This window comes from Dipodomys spectabilis, unplaced genomic scaffold, assembly GCF_019054845.1.
Source record: "Dipodomys spectabilis isolate Male_0828 unplaced genomic scaffold, ASM1905484v1 ptg000262l, whole genome shotgun sequence".
Lineage (NCBI taxonomy): Eukaryota > Metazoa > Chordata > Mammalia > Rodentia > Heteromyidae > Dipodomys > Dipodomys spectabilis.
This window is the reverse complement of record NW_024870939.1, coordinates 3,883,004-3,904,653: the sequence shown is the minus strand read 5'-3', so window position 1 is coordinate 3,904,653 and position 21,650 is coordinate 3,883,004. Positions and strand designations below refer to the sequence as shown.

Sequence of the window (21,650 nt, the reverse complement as noted above, 5' to 3'; positions counted from 1 at the left end):
AAGGCCTGAGTACTGACCCGGAGCCACTGTGCTCAAGGCTAGCACTCTACCACTTAAGCCACAGCACCACTTCTGGCTTTTTCTGTGGTACTGAGCAATCAAGTCTAGGGTTTCATGCATGCTAAGCAAGCACTCTACCACTAAGCCACATTCCCCACCCCACCTTCTATATTATTAAACATTCTCCTCTAACACTGTACAGTGGTCTAATAGGCCACATGCCAGTTGCTTTGCTGACTGCGCAGATCCATGCCATCTCTACCCTGTATCACCTTCACCAACTTGCTTCTTGCTGTGTTCAGCCACTAAGAAACAAAGGTAAGAGGAAGATGATACACATCAGCACCCACCACACAGCTCTGTGGTTCCTACCTCCACCCCCAGCTCTCACACACTGACCTAACACAGCGGAATAGAAAACAGCAGCAAGCAGCTAGTGTGTGTGTGTGTGTGTGTGTGTGTGTGTGTGTGTATGTGTGGTGTCCTGCAGCTAGTGTGTGTGTGTGTGTGTGTGGTGTCCTGCAGCGTGTGTGTGTGTGTGTGTGTGTGTGTGTGTGTGTGTGTGTGGTGTCCTGGGCACTGAGCTAGCACTTTACCCCCTGAACCATAGCTCCACTTCCAGCTTTTCTGATGATTAGTTGAAGGTAAGAGTCACAGACTCTCCCAAACAGGCTGGCTTTGAAGCACAGTCCTCAGATCTCAGCTTCCGCAGTAGCTAGGGTCATAGGCATGAACCAGTGGCGTCCAGCAGGGCAGCAGTTGCTCTTGATTATGTAGTTTGGGTCTGCTACTCTGACCTGTTTCCTTTCTTCAGTTCTCCCATCACCTACATAATCAACTCACTGTAATAAAATGTTTGTAGTAACTAGAGGTAATTATTTTCCTAGCTGGAACCTGAAATAAGATGGATACACCCATTATATGGGCAGTTTCTCTTTCTAGTTCTCATAAGCTCTATCATAGTAGATATCCTTAGCGCTAAATATATTTCCTCACAAATTTCTACAGTAAATGTGCTATACTGGTTGGGATTTCTACTAACAAGAATGTTCCCATTATCTCACCAATTTATCATAAATACAAGACCTAATTTTCATTTATCTCCCATCACTGCTAATCCCCACTCCCCTCTCTTTTGGCCAGTCCTAGGGCTTGAACTCAGGGTCTAAGCAATGTCCCTGAGCCTCTCTGTGCTCAAGACTAGCACTCTACCACTGGAGCCTCGGTACCACTTCTGGCTTTTTCTGTGTATATGGTACTAAGGAAAACCCAGGGTTTCAGGCATGCTAGGCAAGCACTCTACCACTAAGCCACATTCCCAGCCCCACTGTTCATTTCTTAACCTTGCCTGTCTAACTCAGTTATTATCAAGCAACATTGTCAATGTCAATGGGAATCACTAAGGTCCTCTGGGAAATTCACTTCCCGGTTGTACATTTTATTGAGGAGGGAAAAAGGCTGGTGGGGAGAGAACAGAGGAAGGTGCTTTATGGATGGTCACAGGAGGGCTATGTGTCCTGAAAGTGAGACCAGCTGGAGGCCCTGGAGGAGGCTAAACTCAAGTCCTGCTACTTGAGCAGCAGATGCTGGCTAGCCATGGTTTCTAATAGTGACAATGTAGGGCTTGAGGATAGCCCAGGAAGTCACCATCCAGTTCCATTTGGACTGGGTTTCTGAGAAGGGAAATATCTAGGATCAAACCACGTTTTATCCACAAGACTGTAAAACACATGCAGGTTGGCCTTCATTAACACAGGGTCCATATTCACAGATTCAATCAATCAACTTCAGAAGTATTTGGGAAAATCTACTGCATCTGAGAGAAGGAAGAGACTACAGTCAAGAATCCAAAGTGTATCCTACAAAATTAAGATGAGTGAGGGCAGGGGTGGGTAGTGAAAGGAATGGGTAATATTGAAAGGGGTGACATTGATCGAGATATATTCTATTCATAAACTGGTTTTTTTTTAATGGCAACTCCTTTGTACAACTACTTAAATAAAAAAAAAATACTTAAACATGGAAAACCGCTCCAAGATATCGCATCTGTATTAAACACACACAAATGGTATTCTTGTTCTCCTAAATTATAAAGAATGACTACATTGTTTTAGGCATTATAAGTCATTCCAAACAATTTCAATACTGGAGTTATGTTCATAGGCTGTATTTTATGTAAGGGGCTTAAACATTCATGGATATTGGTTCAGGCCGATCCTACAAGCAATTCTACTTGCATCCCATGATGCATCTAATCAGCATCTAATCAGCATCAGGGCACCCCTGATTCATTCATTCATTAGACTAGCCAAGGAAGGCACCCACACTTCATTCTATACTCTTAAATGCACACGTTTTGTTCGGATAACACACTGAAGACTTCAGAAAATGTTAAAATTTATTAATCATAGGTAACACCACATAGTTAATTCAACTAGTTCTCTATTGTACACAGTGACATCATCTTCACAAGACTGAAAGCTCAAGGATTTGAGATGCAGTGTCCGGCACATCCCGGTCAGACTGAGATCCACTGGATGTACACTGAGCAGAGCAGCATCAGCTAGGGGCTATCCGAGTAGTGCTAGGAACACAGTCAACATGCGTGGTCCGGATTGGACCTGATTGGAAGCCAACAGCACAATACTTCTTTGACAGCCACCCACCCCAACATCTCTACCTCTCAAAATAAGTGTAATACTTATAGATGGTACCTAATTTTAAAAAAGTAAAATTTATTTAAAAACTTAAGAATAAATTAAGTTAAAATTTATCTGTATTTCATGTGTATCCTTTAGGGAGCCATAAATGTGCACATGACTTGTGGCCTTCATTGTAGCTGGAGGCACCAATGTTTTAGGTCAATAATTACAGATGAGGGCAAAGGAACTACATCAGACAAGCAAAGCAAGCCTGGAATAAAGGAGCATGTGTTAGTTCTCTTTCCTCTATGCTTCCTAGAACCCGGGTAACTTTCACCTTGTTCAAAAACCAGCCAATAACATTATTTCAACTTAGCCGAAAGTTAAAATACTGTGCAAAAACATAGGTGCAAATTAAGTGAGTTTCTATCTTCTTTCCTTTTTGATCCTTGTATCCTATCTCATAGTGTTACAAGGTTATTACTTCGCAATCAGGCTGCATCCAGGCTTCATGTCTGTGGATAGCTGAGGGCAGATGTGGGCAAATGAAGTCAGAATTAACTGTGCTCTTGGAAAGTAGAGTATGGGTGCTTTTATGCCACTCCCATCTCTGCCAACAGTGTGAAATAAATAACGTGTATAAAAAAAAATAAAAACAGGTCAGCAGATCGATACCAGCACAGTCCAGGGAAGCAGAGACACAACAGTTGTTGTACAACACTTACAAAACAAACCCTAGGTGAACTTTGCTAGGAGGACACAAATGCCTCCTCCCAAAATGTCATCCCTGAGGTTTCATTTGGTTTGGCTGTTTAATTGCTCCATTTTGGTTTGTCGGCGATGAACACATACATTTTTAATATAAATTTTTGGTGGGCTTTTCTTTATCTCATCAGCTTTAAAAATACTACTTACTGATTGCCCTAAGGATAAAGAATAAAAGCTGCTAAGCATTGAGTATTTTTGAAATGATTCCTTTGGTTTCCTTTGGGTAACATGTGACACGTAATATACCCAGGAAAATCTCTTGACAGAGCAGCCAGTTTGCTGTGGTTTCTTCAATCCATTGCCAGCCTCTGTCTCCATCCCGAGCTCCCAAGCATTCCCCACACTGTAAAGGAAGGAGCAACCAGAAAGCTGACCTTTGCTAGTCACTCACCCGGAAGAAGTTTCTTTCTCTTCCTGTGGGCAAATGAGGTATTTCTAGTCAGTACCTTTGCCTCACATCTTTAACTACACTGATCTACTAATGAGGCCAAGGGTGAGGAGATCATGCTTACCTATATACACAACAAATGAACATAAATATACAATACATATGAATTAACCATTACACAACAAAGGAGTACACCTACTTCATGAGCTAAATAAATTTCAAACATAAATTAAAATGAAAATACAGTATTTCTCCACTTTTGTAGGGAGGAAAAAATTAAACAAACAAAACTCAAAAGCTCCCCCTCTCCCAAGGGTCCAAGGCTCATGGGTAATACAGGAGGTCACGATGTGGTATGAGGAAAAACTCTCTTGTGGGATGTGGCAACTCTTGGCTTTGGTTTCACTATCCAGCTGTGGGGTGGCCGATTCCAGCAGCACAAGCTGGAACCCGCCGAGCAGTACTTTTACAGGCAAGTTGTGAAGAGCTGAAGCCACTCATCCATGGCTCCCCCTCCCTTCCACCCCCCTCCCCCCATCCCTCCTGACATCTGCCTGCAGAAGATCAGGCTCGAGTCATTAGTGGAGATCTCCCAAATCTCTGATGAGACTAGCAGCACCAGAGCTTTCCACCTAGAAATGTCCCCTTCAGCTCCAAGGTGGAGCAGCCAGGATCTTCCCCAGTCTCCACTCTGTAGGAACTCTGCCAGGGGGAATGGCTAAAACCTTTCCAACTACTTTGAAGGTTTAAGAGAACCAATGGGAATGGTTGTGACCAGTGTGAACAAATCCTTTCTTCTGTGTCTCAGGAAGGCCCAAGGCGTGGGTACCGAACTACGGTGAGAATACAGAGACAAAACCCAGTGCAGTGGAGTCCTGTCTGCCAAGGAAAAGCTGGGGGACTGTCTCTGACACAAGAGGACGACACCTTTTAATTTAAAACAGGGAAGAGGGGAAGGAGAGAAGTCCCTTCCGGTTTCTATCGCTGTCCGGCCTCCCGGATGCGGCAGGCCACAGCAGTGATGAGAGCCGCCCCCTTTCCGCTGCCATCCTCAGACTCCAAGAAAGACACGTCACACTTGGGAGCCAGGTCCTTGACTGTCTCGTGCATGACTTTGGCAAAGCTGGAAAAAGGGGAAGACACACACAAGAAAAAGAAAAATGCACCTTAGTCATGACTGGGTTGTGTCCTCAGAGGTGAGACCCTCAGAAACAGATGCTGGAAACTCAGGGATAAGTCAGATGATAAACAGGTCAAATGCTACAAAGTAGCAAATCTTCAAAGGTATTGTGTGTCAGGACACTGAGGCTTAGAATAATACCCCCAACTTCTAACAAGACAGTGGGCAATCCTGGTGAGCTATGCTCTTAAAGGAAATCAGTGAAAGAGAGATTCAACCAAGGGTGGCGAGACACTCCTATCAGCCCAGCATTAGGAAGTGGAGGCAGGAGAATCAAACTCAGCGCTACCCTGCAGTACATAGTAAGGCCCTGTCACAAGGGAAAAAAAAGGGGGGGGGGGGTGGAAGATGAGAGAAGCAAAACAGTAATAAGGGGAAAAAGAATAAGAAAGATGGAGAGAATGTACTCATCTTACTGTATCCCCCTCTGTAAGGTATCTTCACAATAAAAAAAATATTTAAAAAACAAAGAAAAAAAGATGGAGAAAAGACATTTGGGTACTTCTACTCTGAGGAGGTGGGCCAGCGTTGCGGGCCAGGGGCTCTGTCATGACCACGCTTCTGTAGAAGCATGAGCACAATCTCTGACAATACATAAACATGTGGAATGGTGGCATTCCAACGAAACTTCATTTACAAAAGCAGTCAGTATTTGCCCCAAACTCTGCCCCAAACTACAAAAAATAAAATAAAAAAAATAATAATCCTGCTTGAGTTCAAGCATATATTCCAAAATATGTTTACCACACCATTCACAGCAGCATTGTTTCTAATAGTCAAAATCTTTTTTTTTTTGGGTCCAGTCGTGGGGCCTGAACTCTGGGCCTGGGCACTGTCCCTCAGCTCTTCAGCTCAAGGCTAGCGCTCTACCACTTGAGCCACAGCGCCACTTCCGGCTTTTTTCTTTTTGCTTATGTGGTGCTGAGGAATCGAACCCAGGGCCTCAGGCATGCAAGGCAAGCGCTCTACCACTGAGCCAACTTCCCAGCCCTAGTCAAAATCTAAAAATGAGCCAGGTGCCAGTGGCTCAGGCCTGTAATCCCAGAAACTCAGGAGATCTGAGGATCAGGATTCAAAGCGAGCCAGGCCAGAAAAGTCTCCGTGAGACTCTTATCTCCAATTAACCAATCCAAAACCAGAAGTGGAGCTGTAGCTCAAAGTGATAGAAGGTGAACCCTGAGCAAAAACAGCTCAAGGACAGAGCCCAGGCTCTGAGTTCCAAACCCCACACAAACAACAACAACCACAAATCTTACAATGAAAGAAGCATCACATGAACAGTAAAAGCAAGGGTAATTCACTTATTTGAAAGTCTGAGATTCAGTCACCCAACCACATACTTCAGTGAGTGTGTCTCAAAAACAGTGAACTAGTAAACACCTACGTGAGATGCTGAGGCAGGATGCAACGCTGGAGTTCTGGGAGTTTAAAACCAGCCTGAGCAACATGGTGAGATCTTGTCTCAAGATAAACAAGTAAAACTAAATAAGCTGGTGCCCGCGGCTCATGCTTGTAATTCCTAGCTACTCAGGCGGCTGAAGATCACAGTTTGAAGCTAGCCTCGGCAGGAAATTCCATGAGACTCTTCCAAAAAGCTGGAAGTGGAGCTGTGACTCAAGTGGCAGCGTGTCTGCCTTGAGCAAAAAGGCTCAGGGACAGCACCCAGTCCTTGAGTTCAAGCCTCAAGACTGGCCAAAAATATATAAATAAAATTAATTAATAACAAACGCTGTGTGAGAAAAGCCAACCACAGAAGAGATGTCACATAATTCCATCATGACAAGTTCCACAATAAATAAGCAAAACTATAACAATATAGATGTATACATAGGTACATGGGAAAAACAGATACACCCAATATAGCACTTCTTCCTGGAAGTGCAGAGTGAGGGTGCAGCTGGGCGGGGTCAGAAGGAGCTCCAAATGCCCGTGAAACACGGGCCTGCTTCTGATTGATTCGTCTTCAGACTGTAAACATGAAAAGAACCACAGTAGCTTGTGATCTGCTATGGAGAGAGAAGGGAAAGAACGGAGCTGCAGAAGAATACAAGACAGATGAGACAGGGCGGCCGGGTCCGGTACTCACTGAGGATGGAGCTTGTAGAGGGTCCCGTCCACACCCACTGTGACTTTGAGGGTGTCCAGCCCCCGGTTTTCTCGTATCTTATCCACCACGGCAGCCATGCCTGCGCCACAGAGCTGGGCCGCCCGCCTGGCCACCACGGTGCACACCTCCTTGACGATGATGCTGTCATCGCAAGTGCTCTCGAGGCCCAAGTGGCGGAGGATGGCGCGCACCTGCAGCAGGGCCAGGCAGTCGCTGAGGTCGGAGAGAATGTAGGTCAGTCATGCAGATAAGACTCTGTAGCCCCCCTGTCCAGAGTCCACCCAGAGTTCTGGAAAGCTGAGCCCCAGTGGCTCACACTTGTAATCCTAGCTCCTCAGGAGGCTGGGATCTGAGGATTGTGGTGCAAGGCCAGTCCAGGCAGGTGCCTGGGATCAAGTAGTAGAGTACCAAGCCTGAACAAAAAAGGTAAGGGGACAGCAGCCAGGCCCTGCATTACGGCCCAGGACCAGCACCAAAAACAAACAAATGAATAATTGGTGGGAGAGAGCTGGTCCTGAACACAGCACTGTTCATCCCACTGAAGCACATCGACTCTTCCTCAGGGTAACAGGTGAGTGAAGAGATGGCTCCTCATTCTACTTTACCTACCCAGGGAGAGCACTGCTACTACAAAACGGATTACTGAAAGCAGAAAGCAATTCACTGCGGATTCAACTCATTTAGAAATATCAAAGACAGAGGCAATGGCAGCAAGTGGCCATTTTCCAGTTGCGAAGCTGTTTTCACATGCTTTCTCTTGTTGCTGTCAGTGGGTCCACAGGACAGGCATTAATTAACCAGCATTGGACTCCTGCTTACTGTCTGCATCTGTTTGGGCATTACTTATGAAACAGGTGTAAATAAACATCACAGGAAGAAAATAAAAACTCTGACATAAAAGGAACTACTTTAGAAAACGAATCATATTCTCGCTTATCCACAGACAGGCAAGCTATAACATTTTCTCTCTAGTCACTGGAACAGACACCCTAGAGGTGCATTTGTGTCAGCCGTCTGTTTCCTGGTATATGACCTGAGAGTAATGACAGCATTAATCTTTAAAGGGCTCTGAAATGCACATTCTAATTTGGAGCAGAATTTTCTGCCTTGGACTGGGGTGGGGGAAAGGAGGTTGCTCTAATGAGCTGCCTCACTACACGCTTCTGTATTGTCTGACAATCCCATCTGGACTTGATCCTTATCACCCAATTACTGGAAGCCAGCAGGTAGGAAAGCCCTCCAAGCTGAATACAGATGCTTTACTTGATACCATCCTCTGTGCTTTTCCAGTTACATCCTAGGAGCAAGTAGCTCTCTAGCTTTGATACATGATGGAAGCAACAACAGTTTTCATGACCTCACATCATGTCCAGTCTTTTGTACAAATGTCATGTGAAAATGGGGGAGCCATCTGTGCTTTAGCTGAGTGTAGTGGCTCACGCCTATAATCCTTACTACTTGGCAGACTGAGAGAGGGGTGTGGTCTGAGGCCAACACAGGCAAATTTGTAAGACTCCATATCTCAATCAATTGTTGGGTGTGGTAATGAGCACCTGTTATCCCAACTACTGGGAAAACACAATGGCTGGGTGTAGTGACACACTCCTGTCATCCCCAGCAACATAGGAAAGCACAAATATGAGGATCATAGCCCAGGACAGCCCAGCTTAAAATGCAAGACCCTACCTTGAAAATAACCAATGCTAGAAGGAGCTAGAGGCATGTCTCAAGTGGTAGAGGCCCTGAGTTCAATTCTCAATACCACTAACTACCACTACCAACAACAACAACAAAAGTGAGCTTTGTTTGTGAAAGCCACTTGGGTCTTGAGCTGTGGAAATCCTTTTATCTTTTCTCTCTGTGAGGAAAAAAAAGGAGGATATACATGGTCCTACCTTACCCAGTCCTTGCATTCTCACCTTTCAATCTGAGACAGGAACTTGGTTTCAAAGATTCCCCGAGTCTTGAGCCGCTCTGAGATGCGGCCACGGAAGAGCAGCCCACGCTTAGTAAAGTCGATGAGGATGTTACGGACAATCTCACCCAAGTACATGCCGCTGATCATTTTCTCAAACCTGCCAGGGGGGACAATGTTCAAGCAGTTTAGCAGGAAAGGTGTTGGATGTGCTGAGAAAGAACAGAAAAATAGGACAGAAGATGCCCCTTGATGGAAAGGAACTGGTTCCCTTGGGCAAAATTCTCAAGAGTCCTCTCATGCTGACCCACCACTTTCAGCAAAATAGATCACAGGGGGTCTGAGGTCCACAGGGCTTCCTGAGATTGGGCCCCACCTGGGCTCATTTCCTTTGCAAGGCTTATTGCCTTGAGAAGAAAACAAACCCCACCATGCTTCCAGGTACAGCAGGGGGGGGGGGTGCGAGGGGGGGGGCAGGAGAAGTTTGTCCTTGATCTCACTAGGAAGTTAGCATGCTTTCTCCTAGACCTAGTTGTTTTTAAGCAACTACTGTCAACAGCAGCCCACTGCCCTGATCCCTAGAAGTGAGCATGGACATGCTTGAGCATCTTTGAACCCTGCATAGGATCTCTTCAAAAAAAAAAAAACAAAACACAAGGGCCGGAAAGGTGGCTCAGTGGTAGAGTACCTGCCTTGCATGCATGAGGCCCTGGGTTTGATTCCTTATCACCACATAAGCAGAAAACTCCAGAAGTGACACTGTGGCTCAAGTGGTAGAGTGCTAGCCTTGAGCTGAAGAACTGAGGAACAGCACCTGGGCCCAGAGTTCAGGCCCCACAACCAACCCCCCCTCCCCCCCCCCAAAAAAAACCAAGGCTACCAGTTTCAAATACACCCACCACAACTGATTATTGATTGATTGATTGATTGATGGTCCTGGGGCTTTACCTTGGGGCCTGGGTTCTCTGTCCCTGAGCCTCTTTGTGCTCAAGGCTTATGCTCTACTACTTGACCTACAGCGCCACTTCTGGCTTTTTCCGAGTAGTTTGTTTGGGATCAAAGTCTCATGGCCTTTACTAATTGAACTGGCTTCGAACCACAATCCTTAGATCTCAAACCTCCTAAGTAGCTAGGATTATAGGCATGAGCATGGTCTTGGATAATGCAGTTATGACACTATAGATATATCATTCTAATGGGAAATGAGTTCAATCTAGGCCTGCCTCTTAGTTCAGAGACTCCACTACCTCCTCTGGGCTTGGTGATGCTGGAGGCCACTTTTCCCATTCTATCAGTAGAGGGTACTATATGCAGAATGGAGAAACAGGAGAAAAAGAAAGGCTTGACTCTTCCTGGTGCCTCCCAGCACTACTTATTTATCCTTAATCCAGGGTTAAGCAGATGGTTCTACCTTTATCTGTTTCCTTGTAGTTCAGACTTAAGGCTCTTAACACTCCCCTGCCTGTTCTCCCAGGCTTCTGGGTAAGAACTGCTTACACTTATTCACTCAAACTTTCCACATGAATTTGACAAGAAAACTTTTCAAAGAAGTCCTTAGCACCTAAAGAGAACAAGCATCCTGGGAAATGCTGCAGTGGCAACTCAGATCACCAGCTGGGGTCCCCTTCTGGGATGCGAGTCCCACCACACACAGTTGGGTGCCTACCTCTGTTTGCCTGCGTTGAGAGAGAGCTCATCCACAGCCACATCAAACTCTGTGCGGAAGTCATCCAGGCATCCATTGTCCCCAAAAGCCCCCCACTCCATGTTGACGCACATCCGTCCCTCCTCTCCATCCACCAGCTCCACGTTGCGCATCTCCTCCATGTAGCAGGCATTGCTGCCTGTGCCTGCCCATCACAGAGCACCGGGCTTCAATCAGCATCACCCTCCCATCCACCTAAGGGTGTTCATCCCCACATGGGAAGGCCAGGAGTGTCCTTACCAACGATAAGACCAACTTCACAGTGAGGGTCCTCATAGCCACAGGTCATCATGGTTCCGACTGTATCATTCACCACAGCAACCACATCTAAGTCAAACTCCTGAGGTGGAAACAGACGTTTAATCCACAAGGGAGCCACAGCATTCTCCTTTCAGACATGTCTAACCAAGATTTCTATGTGTGTAAAGCCTATTTCATATGGCATGGCTTATTCTCTCATTCACTCAGGCATCTACTCAAATGTGCCCACTTCAGAGACACCTCCCTGGATAGCAGCCTTCAGGTGCATCTGCTCTCCGCTTTCCTCGTCCAACTTTACTTTTCTTTATAGCCCCTAACAGTAACCCCACTACCACTACCACATCATGGGCACAGAATAAAACTTCCTTGGAGTCCTTCCTGACTCTTGATGTCCAGAGCAGGGCTTGATGGACAGCAAATACTTAACCATTTATGAGTGATAAGTTAATGTTCCCCCAACCAAAGCAACCACACTCAAATGTTGCCCCCAACTTCTGAACACGTGGGTCATTTCAGACATCAGGGAATGGATGCACAGGGCCTTACCATACCACGGCTCTCTTACCTCTCGCCGGTGAATTGCTTCCTTCAGCAAGGTGACCACATCCTCGCCCTCACAGCCAGACGCCTTGAAACCCTTTGTCCACTTGAGCAGGATGCTCTAAAATTCACACATGCACATGGAGGAGACATCAGAAATGGACACCCAACCATTCCTGAAGCCCATTCTCCTCCCAGCTCAGACAGATTCCCGGGAATAGCCGATCATCTCATCCACAAATAATCCTAAACTTGCTTCTAAGATACTGATGACTTAGATTTACTGACTACTGCCTGGACTACTGACTATGCTGTGCACCTAGGCTAAGCACATCACCTGTGTTACATCATTTAATCCTCGCAGCCACCTTGTGGAACATTGCCCAGGATCACACCCACCATACAGGTAACTAAGCCACTGGGATACCTCATCTAAGACCTACAGTTTGAAGAGAGGAACAGGGCTCTAACCAAGGCCTGCTGGGTCCATCTGCACTATGCAGAAGCCCCTATACACTTGTTTTCTTGCTACACTAACTAGTGTACCTTGTTCTCATCTTGTATTCACATCACAAAGGCCAATTGTGGATCTCTGAATTTCTAAACTGCAGTATGAAACAAACCAATGCCTTGTCCATAGCTATCAGGAAGCACATCCTACCCCCATCCCCTCCATTTGTCAGTCAGGAGTCCCTCCAGGCTCCTCAGAATCCATTAAAGATGCAGGCTCATCTTTAATGCGCCTTTTGCGGTGTCACGGGGTCATCACACAGGTCATCTGCCCATCAGCTCTGCACATGGAACAGGTGTTTATTCCCCAGAGCCTTCTGTACTGTGCAGCCATCAGCAACGAGTACATCAAGATCCCTTTCTCAAATTTCTAGGACAGTGGGTGGTGTGCCCAGAGTGGGCTCATACCACCAACTTGCATGGTTGTCTCAGGTTTGTTCATGGTTCATGCCCCGCTGCCTGAGCATTTCTTTCATCAACCTGGATGTGTCTCACGGTGGCTAGATCCCAAGAGATCCAGAAGAACAAAGCGTATCCCTGTGGAACCCTGCCTTACACACCCATGTCCACACAAGAGTGTGCTTGTCTTTGCCTTTCTTGTATGCAAATCAGTCCTATCTCTGGCAAAAGTTTGCATTTGGCACTTTAAAGTTTATAGAATATCCAAATAACACCAACATCATTAAAAGTGATCCTTATAATAAGACAACACCAGGCTCCAACAGCTGTGAGGCTTGCCCAAGGTGAGTGATGAGTAAATACAGCCAAAGGGCCCCCAGGTTGGTTTGTGTGCCTCCATCAGCAAGATGAGCTCACCAGAGCCAACGAGAGCCTTCTGCTTTGTTGGCTCTTAACTTTTATAGCTCTACACTTAACATCTGCTCCTTATAGGAACTCAGAACATACAGAACTCAGAACATATAGCACAGTGATCTGAAATCTTAGCAATTCAGACAGAAACCGTTAATGTAACCTCCAGCTTGCCTGATGCGTTGGATAGCATCTGCTTAAAATTTTTAGGGCAAGGTACCCGTGGCTCACACCTATAATCCTAGCCATTTGGGGCACTGAGATCAGGAGGATTGTAGTTCAAGGCCAGCACAGGCAACAAATTCATGAGAACCCCACTTCAACCAATAGCTGGACTTAGCTGTGTGTACCTATTATCCTGTCTACATTGGGAAGCATAAAACAGGCAGATCACTGTCCAGGTGTGGGCCTAGGTGAAAAAGCAAGATCCTACCTCCAAATAACAGGCATAAAAAATAGGGTTGGATGATGGAATGTGGCTTAGTGGTAGAGTGCTTAAATAGCATGCATAAAACCCTGGGTTCAATTCCTCGAAAAAGCCAGAAGTGGTGCTGTGGCTCAAGTGGTGGAGCACAGAGAGGCTCAGGGACAGAGCCCAAGCCCGGAGTTCAAGCCCAAGGACAGGCAGGGAAAAAACAGGGCTGGAGGCATGGCTTAGTAGTACAGCATCTCCCTGGCAAGCTCCAAGGCCTACGTTTAAAACCAATCACACTATCACCCCTACACACATAGGAAAAAGCCTGGAAGGATATATGCTGGCAAGTTTCAACCTGCAGCTTGCATATATGCTGGCTGTGACATGAAAGGATCAAGTACTCTTGACAATGAAGTCATCAGCTCAGATCCAAGCACTGCCTGTTCAGTTCTCTTCCATTTTTCAACTAACTCATGTCCTGAACATCTAGCGCACCGGACTTTCACCCACCTGTTCATCCATCCAAGGCAAATCAAAGGGAATGAAACCACAGAATAACCAGTGCATCGATACAATAAACAGATAATAAACCAGTACATCGATACAATAAACAGATGCACAGAATAAACAGTGCATCGAGACAGAAGGAAAACTTCCTGGGCCCCTATCAAGGGCCTACAGAGTAGGAGGGCAAAATCTGAGCACTGGTGTTTAGATGTGAAGAAACTAGAATTCAAATCATGGCTTGGCCATTGCTAGACTAGGTGGAGCAATCAGCACCACTGCAAATCATCTTTCTCTCTGTCGAATGGATATACAAATACTTATTATATAGTCACTGTGTGGATTAAATGAGATAATGCACAGAGGAAGACCAGCATAGTATGTGCCAGAGTACTCTAAATATGTGGCTTAATATTTTGATGAACCAGTCCCAAAGACTGGTGAACCCAAGCTAACCCACTTAATGAGCCTTGACTAAGGTAGGGGCTCCCTTCCTACCTTCCAATGGCTATTCATGACCTTGTTTCCTTCCTCTCAGTTCATCTTTGTGTGTGCTGATACTGGGCCTTGAACTCAGGGTCAGGGCCTGAACACTGTCCCTGAGCTTCTTTAAGACACCTAAGCTAGCATCCTACCACTTGAGCCACAGCTCCACTTCTGGTTTTTTTGTTAGTTAATTGGAGATAAGAGTCTTCATGGACTTTCTTGACTTCAAACTGTGATCCTCAGATCTCAGCCTCCTTGAGTAGCTAGGATTACAGAGGGAGAGCCACTGGCACCTGGCTTCAGCTCAACTTTTGCTCCTGCTCCAAACTCGGGCTAGCTGATGGTCAGTAAAGCCCCCAAAAGAGTCCTCTAGGAAGGAACTGTTACCTCATCCAGGCTGTTCTGCTGGCAGGGGAAGGAGAAGGTGAAACCCAGAGGCAGGGACACACCCTTCATGCCCATGTACTCCAGGAAGTCGGCGATGCATTGGACGATGTGGTCAAAGAGCTGCAGGGAGAAGATGGGACGCTGAGGAAGGGGCTGCGGCCAGGGAAGGCTGCCTCCAGCAGGGCCTTCCACCCAGAAGGAAGACAGACTATCATGAGCCTGAGACAACACTGGCTCTCCAGGGCCCTGCGTGAGCAGAGAAGGTGCTATCTTTGAGGACAGGAAGCACGGGCCTCACCTCCTCCCCTGTGCCGTGCATGACCTCCTGCGGAATGGCGTAGATCTTGTTGTGCATCTCCACTCCTCTCCGCTTCCCATTCCGCACACGAACCAGAAGGACCCGGAAATTGGTTCCTCCGAGGTCCAAAGCCAAGAAATCTCCTTTCTCTGAAGAGAAGAAAAAAGATGCTGGTTTATGCACCTTCCTGATAGCTGTTCATCCACAGAGGCCCACACTTCAGAAGGTGACGGAGTGGACAGAGCTCCAGCTAACAGCAAAGAATGTCCTTCTGGCTCCTTGGTGGTTTTTCAATGAGTTCCTATATTGGGCCACAACAGTCAGAATGCACACAGGAAATGGGGATATAGCATCAAACTAAATGCGCCATTTGTGCCAAATCAAATGTCACCCCGGGTTAGATTCTAGAATAAAACAGAAAAGTGCGATTCTTTAAGGGAACTTGAAAGGAAAATTTTTAAAAATGAACAGACTTTTGCTGGGCAATTCCAATGAGCTATAAGCTTCACACTTAGTCTTCCTCCCACCCTTAGGTAACTTCTTATGGAAAGGTAAGCACAGACCGAACTCCAGTTCTACCTGTAGAGCCTATACCATCCATGCTACACTGATCTCACGGATCATTTTCTCTGATCTGGAGAAAAACTGTTCGTAAGTTCTTAAGACTTTCACCAGAGGCAGAGGGAACTGTTCTTCTGTGGGCCATAGAGCCTGGAGCAACCACTCCATTTTGCCAGGGAAGAAGAAAGCCATCATAAACAATTTGTATTATAGATGAATGGGGATAGCTGCATGCTGATAAAACTATTTACAAAAGTAAATCTAGGCCAAGTGCCAGTGCCTCACACCTGTAATCCTAGCTAGGTAGGAGGCTGAGATCCGAGGATCACAGTTCAAAGTCAGCCAGGTAAAATACCAGAGACATTTACCTCCCATTAGCCAGCAATAAATGGATGTTGAGCTGTGGCTCAAGTGGTAGAGTATTATAGCCTTGAGCAAAAAAAGCTAAGGAAGAGTACCCTGAGTTCAAGCCCCTCACTAAATAAATAAATAAGCAAGCAAGCAAACCAGGGCCAAACTAAATCATGGAATACAGTTTATGGCCTGACACAGAATAATGTGGTAATCATGAGAGCTTATTCTGGGACCTGAACTGATGAATGTGAATTTCAGCTCTGACACTGTCTAGTTATAAAAAACTTAGGAGTGTTTCAAAACTTCTCTGACTCTGTTTTCTACCATATACACCAATTTGTTAATAAAATTAACTGCCAATCTTTAATAGTTAACAAATAATAAATGGATTAACAAAAGTGAGAGAGAGAGTAGGTTGATTATTACTGTTTGCCTTTTTCAGAGGAAGCCCTTGTTGACTTTATGGACCACTAGAATTCTCTTACAATAATGCAGCTGCAGAGACATGTCCTGGTTTAAACAGCTAAGACTAATACTAAGGAAGCCCTCCCTGAACATCAACACCATGGTAAAAAGCCTTCCTTGTGGCATCCCTGGTTTGTACCTGAGCCATCAGGGGTGGCACAAACATAGGTGGGCAGCATCTTCACAGGGGCAATGGCGTGAGTCTCCTTGCTCAGACCTCGCTCCATTTCCACCTTCATCCTCCTCTTCACCTCCAGAAGCTGCTCACGGCTCAGCTTGAGAGGTTCCAGGGTTTTCTGGCGGGCTCGGTGTTGGTCAGCCAGCCGGTAGGCCACCGCTGTCACCATAGCTGCTCCTTTGCCACTGCCGTCCTCAGAGCGGAGGAAGCGAACATCACAGTCAGGCACCAGCCGCCGCACAGTCTTATGAAGACGCTTGGCAAAACTACAGCCACCCAGGTGGGTAAGAGACAGGCATCCACAGTTAAAGTCAGTGGTATAACATGATGGCACTGAAGCCCACTGCCTCCCCCTAGCTGCTCTGTACTTCCTCTCTCCACTCTTTCCCACCTCGTAGGCCACTATCTGATAACTCAAGCTAGTCAACTATGACCACCCTGGCTGGGTTTATCCTCCACTGAAAGCAAAGAGTCCTTCTAACAAGTCACTGTCTCATACATGCAGTCACATGAAACCACCTGGTCCTCACTGATAGGGCCAGTAGGCCAGGCCACAGCTTGTGCACCCAATCAGGTGCAGCAAGCCACCACTAGGGAGCCTGACAGAATGGTAGCTATCCACCTGCTTTTCACATTCCATCCCCTACTGTATTTGATGCTGCCCTGGAAAGATCCCAGGAGAAAAGTTTGAAATGCCTTTTGTCTGACGTTTTGGTCTCTTTTCTCAGTTCCTGCCATGGATCCCAAAAATGTCTGAATAGTGCTGAAGACAATAGATTTGTTTATCAAGAAACTCTCAGGATGGTAGCAGCTTTGAGCCAGGGGCTTGCCACTACTCCATGTATGATCTACAGGGCAGCAACTTCATTGGCCATTGTTCAAGATATGTTATCTCAGCTGAACATCAGTGGTGGTTCATGCCTGTAATCTTTACTCAGGAGGCTGAGATCTGAGGATCCAGGTTTGAATCACCCAGGAAGGAAAGTCCATTAGGTCCGAGCTCCAAGTAACCAGCAAAAAGCCAGAATTAGGATTGTAGCTCAAGTAGCCTTGAGTGTGAAAGTTGAGGGATAGTGCCCTAGGCCCTGAATTCAAGCCCTAGTACTGGCACACACACACACACACACACACACACACACACACAAGTGGGATCTCAAGGCCATCCTCATCCCTTCAGGTTCAGAATCTGCCTGTAGACAAGGTCTCTAGGTGCTTTGCCTACACATTAAAGATTTGGAAGCACTGGGCTGAACAGCTAGGAATCTCAGGTCCTAAGACTTCTGCCGTAACCAGCTCAGTTAATGAAGGCACATTGACCTGGGCCTCATTGGGAGAAAATAATGAGAAATAAGTGAGCACAGAGAAAGACCACTAAGGCCCAATGGGTCTATGAATATTTGGGTAGATATGAACCAAAGGATCAAAACATGGACAGGACAGGATTCATTAAATACCACAGTCAGACAGAAAAACTAGAAATGCCTTTCATCTGACTTTTCTTTTGCAAAGGCTTTCCATTCTAAGGAATATGAAATGCAGCTGCTTCATGGAGTCACCAGGTCCCAAGAGCTCTGGGGGCTCCATGACTCTGGGCACTAGGACACTTGACTCACTGGGGGTGTTTCTTGTAGACGGAGCCATCCACGCCAATGGTGGAGCGCAGGCGTTCCTCCCCCTTGTTCTCCTTGATGCGCCACAGCACAGCAGCCAGAGTAGCCGCACAGAGGCTGGCTGAGCGCGTGGACACGATCTGGCAGATCCGGTGAGTAGCCACGCAGTCCTCCTGCAGTGGATCTATGCCCAGCCGCACCAGGACCTGGTAGGCCTTCTGGAGACCATCTTTTTCCCTGCAAAATGAAAAGATTACGTGTGCACGTCTGTTTTGCTGTGGCCAGTGGAAGGAGCTGTGGGCTGGCAAGGAAGCCCCCCAGCTATAGAAAACTCCTGCCAGGGTGGGGGTGGGATGTGGGGAATGTGTAAACCAGTCCACTCCTGGAACATCATACAGACACAAACGTACATCGAGTGCTATTCTGCACTGTCCTTCTAGGTGTCCTTTTCTCCCCACAAGAGGATAACCAGAAATTCTTTTGTGCAAACTATAGGAGGAGAAGCTCTGTTCATGGTGCTTCGCACACTGAGTATGAACTTGTGCTATTTGCCTGGCTTAGATAGAAGGGAGTCTCAGCCATCAGTGGCTTCTGAACATGAGTCTGGCTGTAGGAGCCACTCCTACCCTCTGTCTATCTGTGCCTGAAGATAGTGGGAAAGGCCCCAAACTGTGACCTAAGTGCCCTTCTGGGGAAATAAAAGCACTCTGTAAGAGCACTCATGTCCCTTCTGGGCTTAGCAAATAGTAGGTACAGTTCTTCCAAGGGGTTTTCACATCTTTCTTTGACATTGAAGTTCCTCTTCATATCTGGATCCTTAAACCACAGGACCTCCTCGATGTCCAAATGGAAATCTCAAAAACAGAACTCTGGGCCCAATTCTTAGGATATTGTTTGTTGAAAAATATCCCAACCATCTTTACTGAGCTGTGGGAATAAGTGCCTGCATCTCTGAGCATCCCAGAACCTAATTCTTGGTTATGAAACAGGGATCAGAGTAATTTTTTTTTCTTTTTGGAGAAACTGCCAATGTGGAATGGAATGTCAGAGGTTCAGGAGAAGGAAAAGGAAACAGACGAACATGAGTTATTAAGTGTTTTAATGCCTCCTGCTCTAAGCCCAAGGAAATGGACAAGTCTCAGTACATGGAAGCCAATGAGTCCCACAACCACTTAGAGATGAGTAAGTGACGTCACAGACCTAGCACTGGACATCTGAGACCCTCTTGTGGCCCTTCCTAATAGGTAGGAAATAAAAATAAAAAACAAAATACCTCTTACTTGTTTTCCAACTGCCTGCCCCACAATTCTAGAGACTCAGTGAATTGGTGGGACTAGAAACTTACTCTTCAATATCTGAAACATCTTTGGTCTCAAAGGAGCCTGTGGTGAGGAGTTCTGGGCTGAGCTTCCCCTGAAAGAGTAGCTCCTCCTTGGCCATCTTCACCAGGATGAGCCTCACCAGCTCCCCCATGTACATCCCACTGATCATCTTCTCGAATCTGCGGGGAGAAGCAAACCAGAACAATGATGTCCCCACCATTCATGGACATGCAACTTTCATAGGAAGGTGAAACATCCACACACTTTAGAAGTCAGGGTATGTACAATTAAGAATTAACGCAGGTGTCACTACCTACGGATCAGATGTCCAGAGCTGTGACAGCTCGGGTGGCTGTGAGTACTGTGCTGGGACAGTCCTGCAGGCTAGCTGACCTTAGACTATATGGAAAAGGATAGATAGGCCAAACTTGAGATAAAGTATGTTTCATATGTAGGGGAGTTCTGATTAGACATGGAGGACGGATGTAGCCACTCATCCACTCACAATGCCCTGCCCTTGCGGCCCATTGTTCATTCCTGAGAAAATGGGCTAAAAAAAAGAAACAACCTGGGACAGACACGGAGTGACAGAGCAAGGGTAGAAAGCCCAGGACAGATCTTGAGAGTCTGGGGATGAAGACAACAAAAGCTGGGTAGGTAGGTAAAGGTAAGAGGTGTATTTCAGAAAGATGGCCTTCAAACTATAAAACCAGTTGGCTAATTTAATTTCTCAACACTAGGTGACACTGTTTGCTTTAGAATTTTAGTCTTTCTAGCCAGGACCATGGGAAACTAAGCCCTGGCAATTTTCTTTTTTAAGACCACTTGTGTCTCAGAAAAAATGTGGATCTGGGAAACAGGAGGCAACAGAGACTATGGTACTAACTAGAATGAGCTACAGAGACAAGGAGGCTGCAGAGCAGGAAGATGACAGGGGCTTAGAATTGCCTACCAGAGAGAAAACCCAGGCCCTTAGGAGGTAACTTGCCCCAAACCCAAGGTCAGCGACTCACACTTGGAATCCTAGCTATTTGGGAGGCTGACACAGGGAGAGCCTTAGTTTGAGGCCCGCCTGAGCACACACCATAGACTCCTTTCTCAATTGGTGGCTGGACACAATTATAGATGCCTATCATTTGTGCTACATAGTGGGCCGAGACTGGGAGGATCACTGTTCCAGGATAGCTCGGGCAGAAAAGTTGAAAGAGGGGCTATGAATGTGGTTTCGTGGTAGAGTGCTTGCCTAGGATGCATAAAGTCCTGCGTTCAATTCCTCAGTACCACATAAACAGAAAAAGCCAGAAGTGGCATTATGGCTCAAGTGGTAAAGTGCTAGCCTTGAGCAAAAGAAGCACAAGGACAGTGTCCAGCCCTGAGTTCAAGCTCCAAGACTGGCAAAAAAAAAAACAAAAAACAAAAAAAAAAACAAAAAAACCCACACACAAGAAAAGTTAGAGATCTCAGCGTGCACATGTCATCCCAACTATAATAGAAAGCATACACTAACTAGGTAATCTCATTCCACGTGTGTGCCCATGAAGGGAGACCATATCTCAAAATAATAATAATAATAGGCAGCATAATAAAAGGCTGGAGGCATGGTACAGCAGTAGAGAGCCTGCCTAACAATCCATGGCCCTGAGTTCAAACCCTAGAACTGCCAAAACCAAAAAACAAACAAAAAACAATACCAGATAAGGTAGGGAAGGATGAGGGCAAAGGGTGAGCCGGAAGCATTGCTCTAAGCATAAGATGCTTTGAAATTACTGAAGCAAAGCCAGGCATGGTGATAAGCACATGTAACCCCAGCACTTGGGAGGCTGAGGCAGGAGGATAGTGAGCTTCAGGCTAACCTGGGCTCTATAGTAAGACCCTGTCTTAAAAAAAAAGGCGAGGGGGGGGGGGAAAGGCACCAATATAGGTCCCCACCTCAGTGGTAGCCTGGCTTTAACAGGAGGGAATTCAGCTGGGTGCTGGTGGCTCACCCCTATAATCCTAGCTAATCAGGAAGCTGCAATCTGAAGACTGCAGTTTGAAGCCAGCCCAAGCAGAAATGTCTGAGACTCTTATCTCCAATTAATCAGCAACGAGAGAAAAAAAAAAAAGAAAAAAGAAAGAAAAGAAAAGAAAAAAGAAGGTGGATGTATGGCTTGAGAGGTCAAATATCAGCCCAAGAGAGAGTATGAGGCTCTGAGTTCAAGCCTCCCTACAAACACCAAAAAACAAAATGTACATATCTGCTGC

At 46.2% G+C, this 21,650-nt stretch overlaps 1 protein-coding gene across 1 annotated transcript in view; it reads right to left on the bottom strand.

The window, feature by feature from the left end:
* Positions 1-4,362: 4,362 nt before the first annotated feature.
* Hk2 (hexokinase 2) overlaps positions 4,363-21,650 on the bottom strand; it is a 62,821-nt gene continuing 45,533 nt past the window's right edge. Inside the window, exons 8-18 of the mRNA XM_042699715.1 lie at positions 19,430-19,585; positions 18,088-18,321; positions 16,436-16,740; positions 14,917-15,065; positions 14,619-14,738; positions 11,532-11,627; positions 10,946-11,045; positions 10,667-10,850; positions 9,005-9,160; positions 7,065-7,298; positions 4,363-4,921 (exon numbers count right to left, since the gene is read on the bottom strand). Of these exons, the coding sequence (XP_042555649.1) occupies positions 4,777-4,921; positions 7,065-7,298; positions 9,005-9,160; positions 10,667-10,850; positions 10,946-11,045; positions 11,532-11,627; positions 14,619-14,738; positions 14,917-15,065; positions 16,436-16,740; positions 18,088-18,321; positions 19,430-19,585 (1,879 nt within the window). The 3' untranslated portion in view covers positions 4,363-4,776. The remainder of the gene's footprint in view (positions 4,922-7,064; positions 7,299-9,004; positions 9,161-10,666; positions 10,851-10,945; positions 11,046-11,531; positions 11,628-14,618; positions 14,739-14,916; positions 15,066-16,435; positions 16,741-18,087; positions 18,322-19,429; positions 19,586-21,650) is intronic.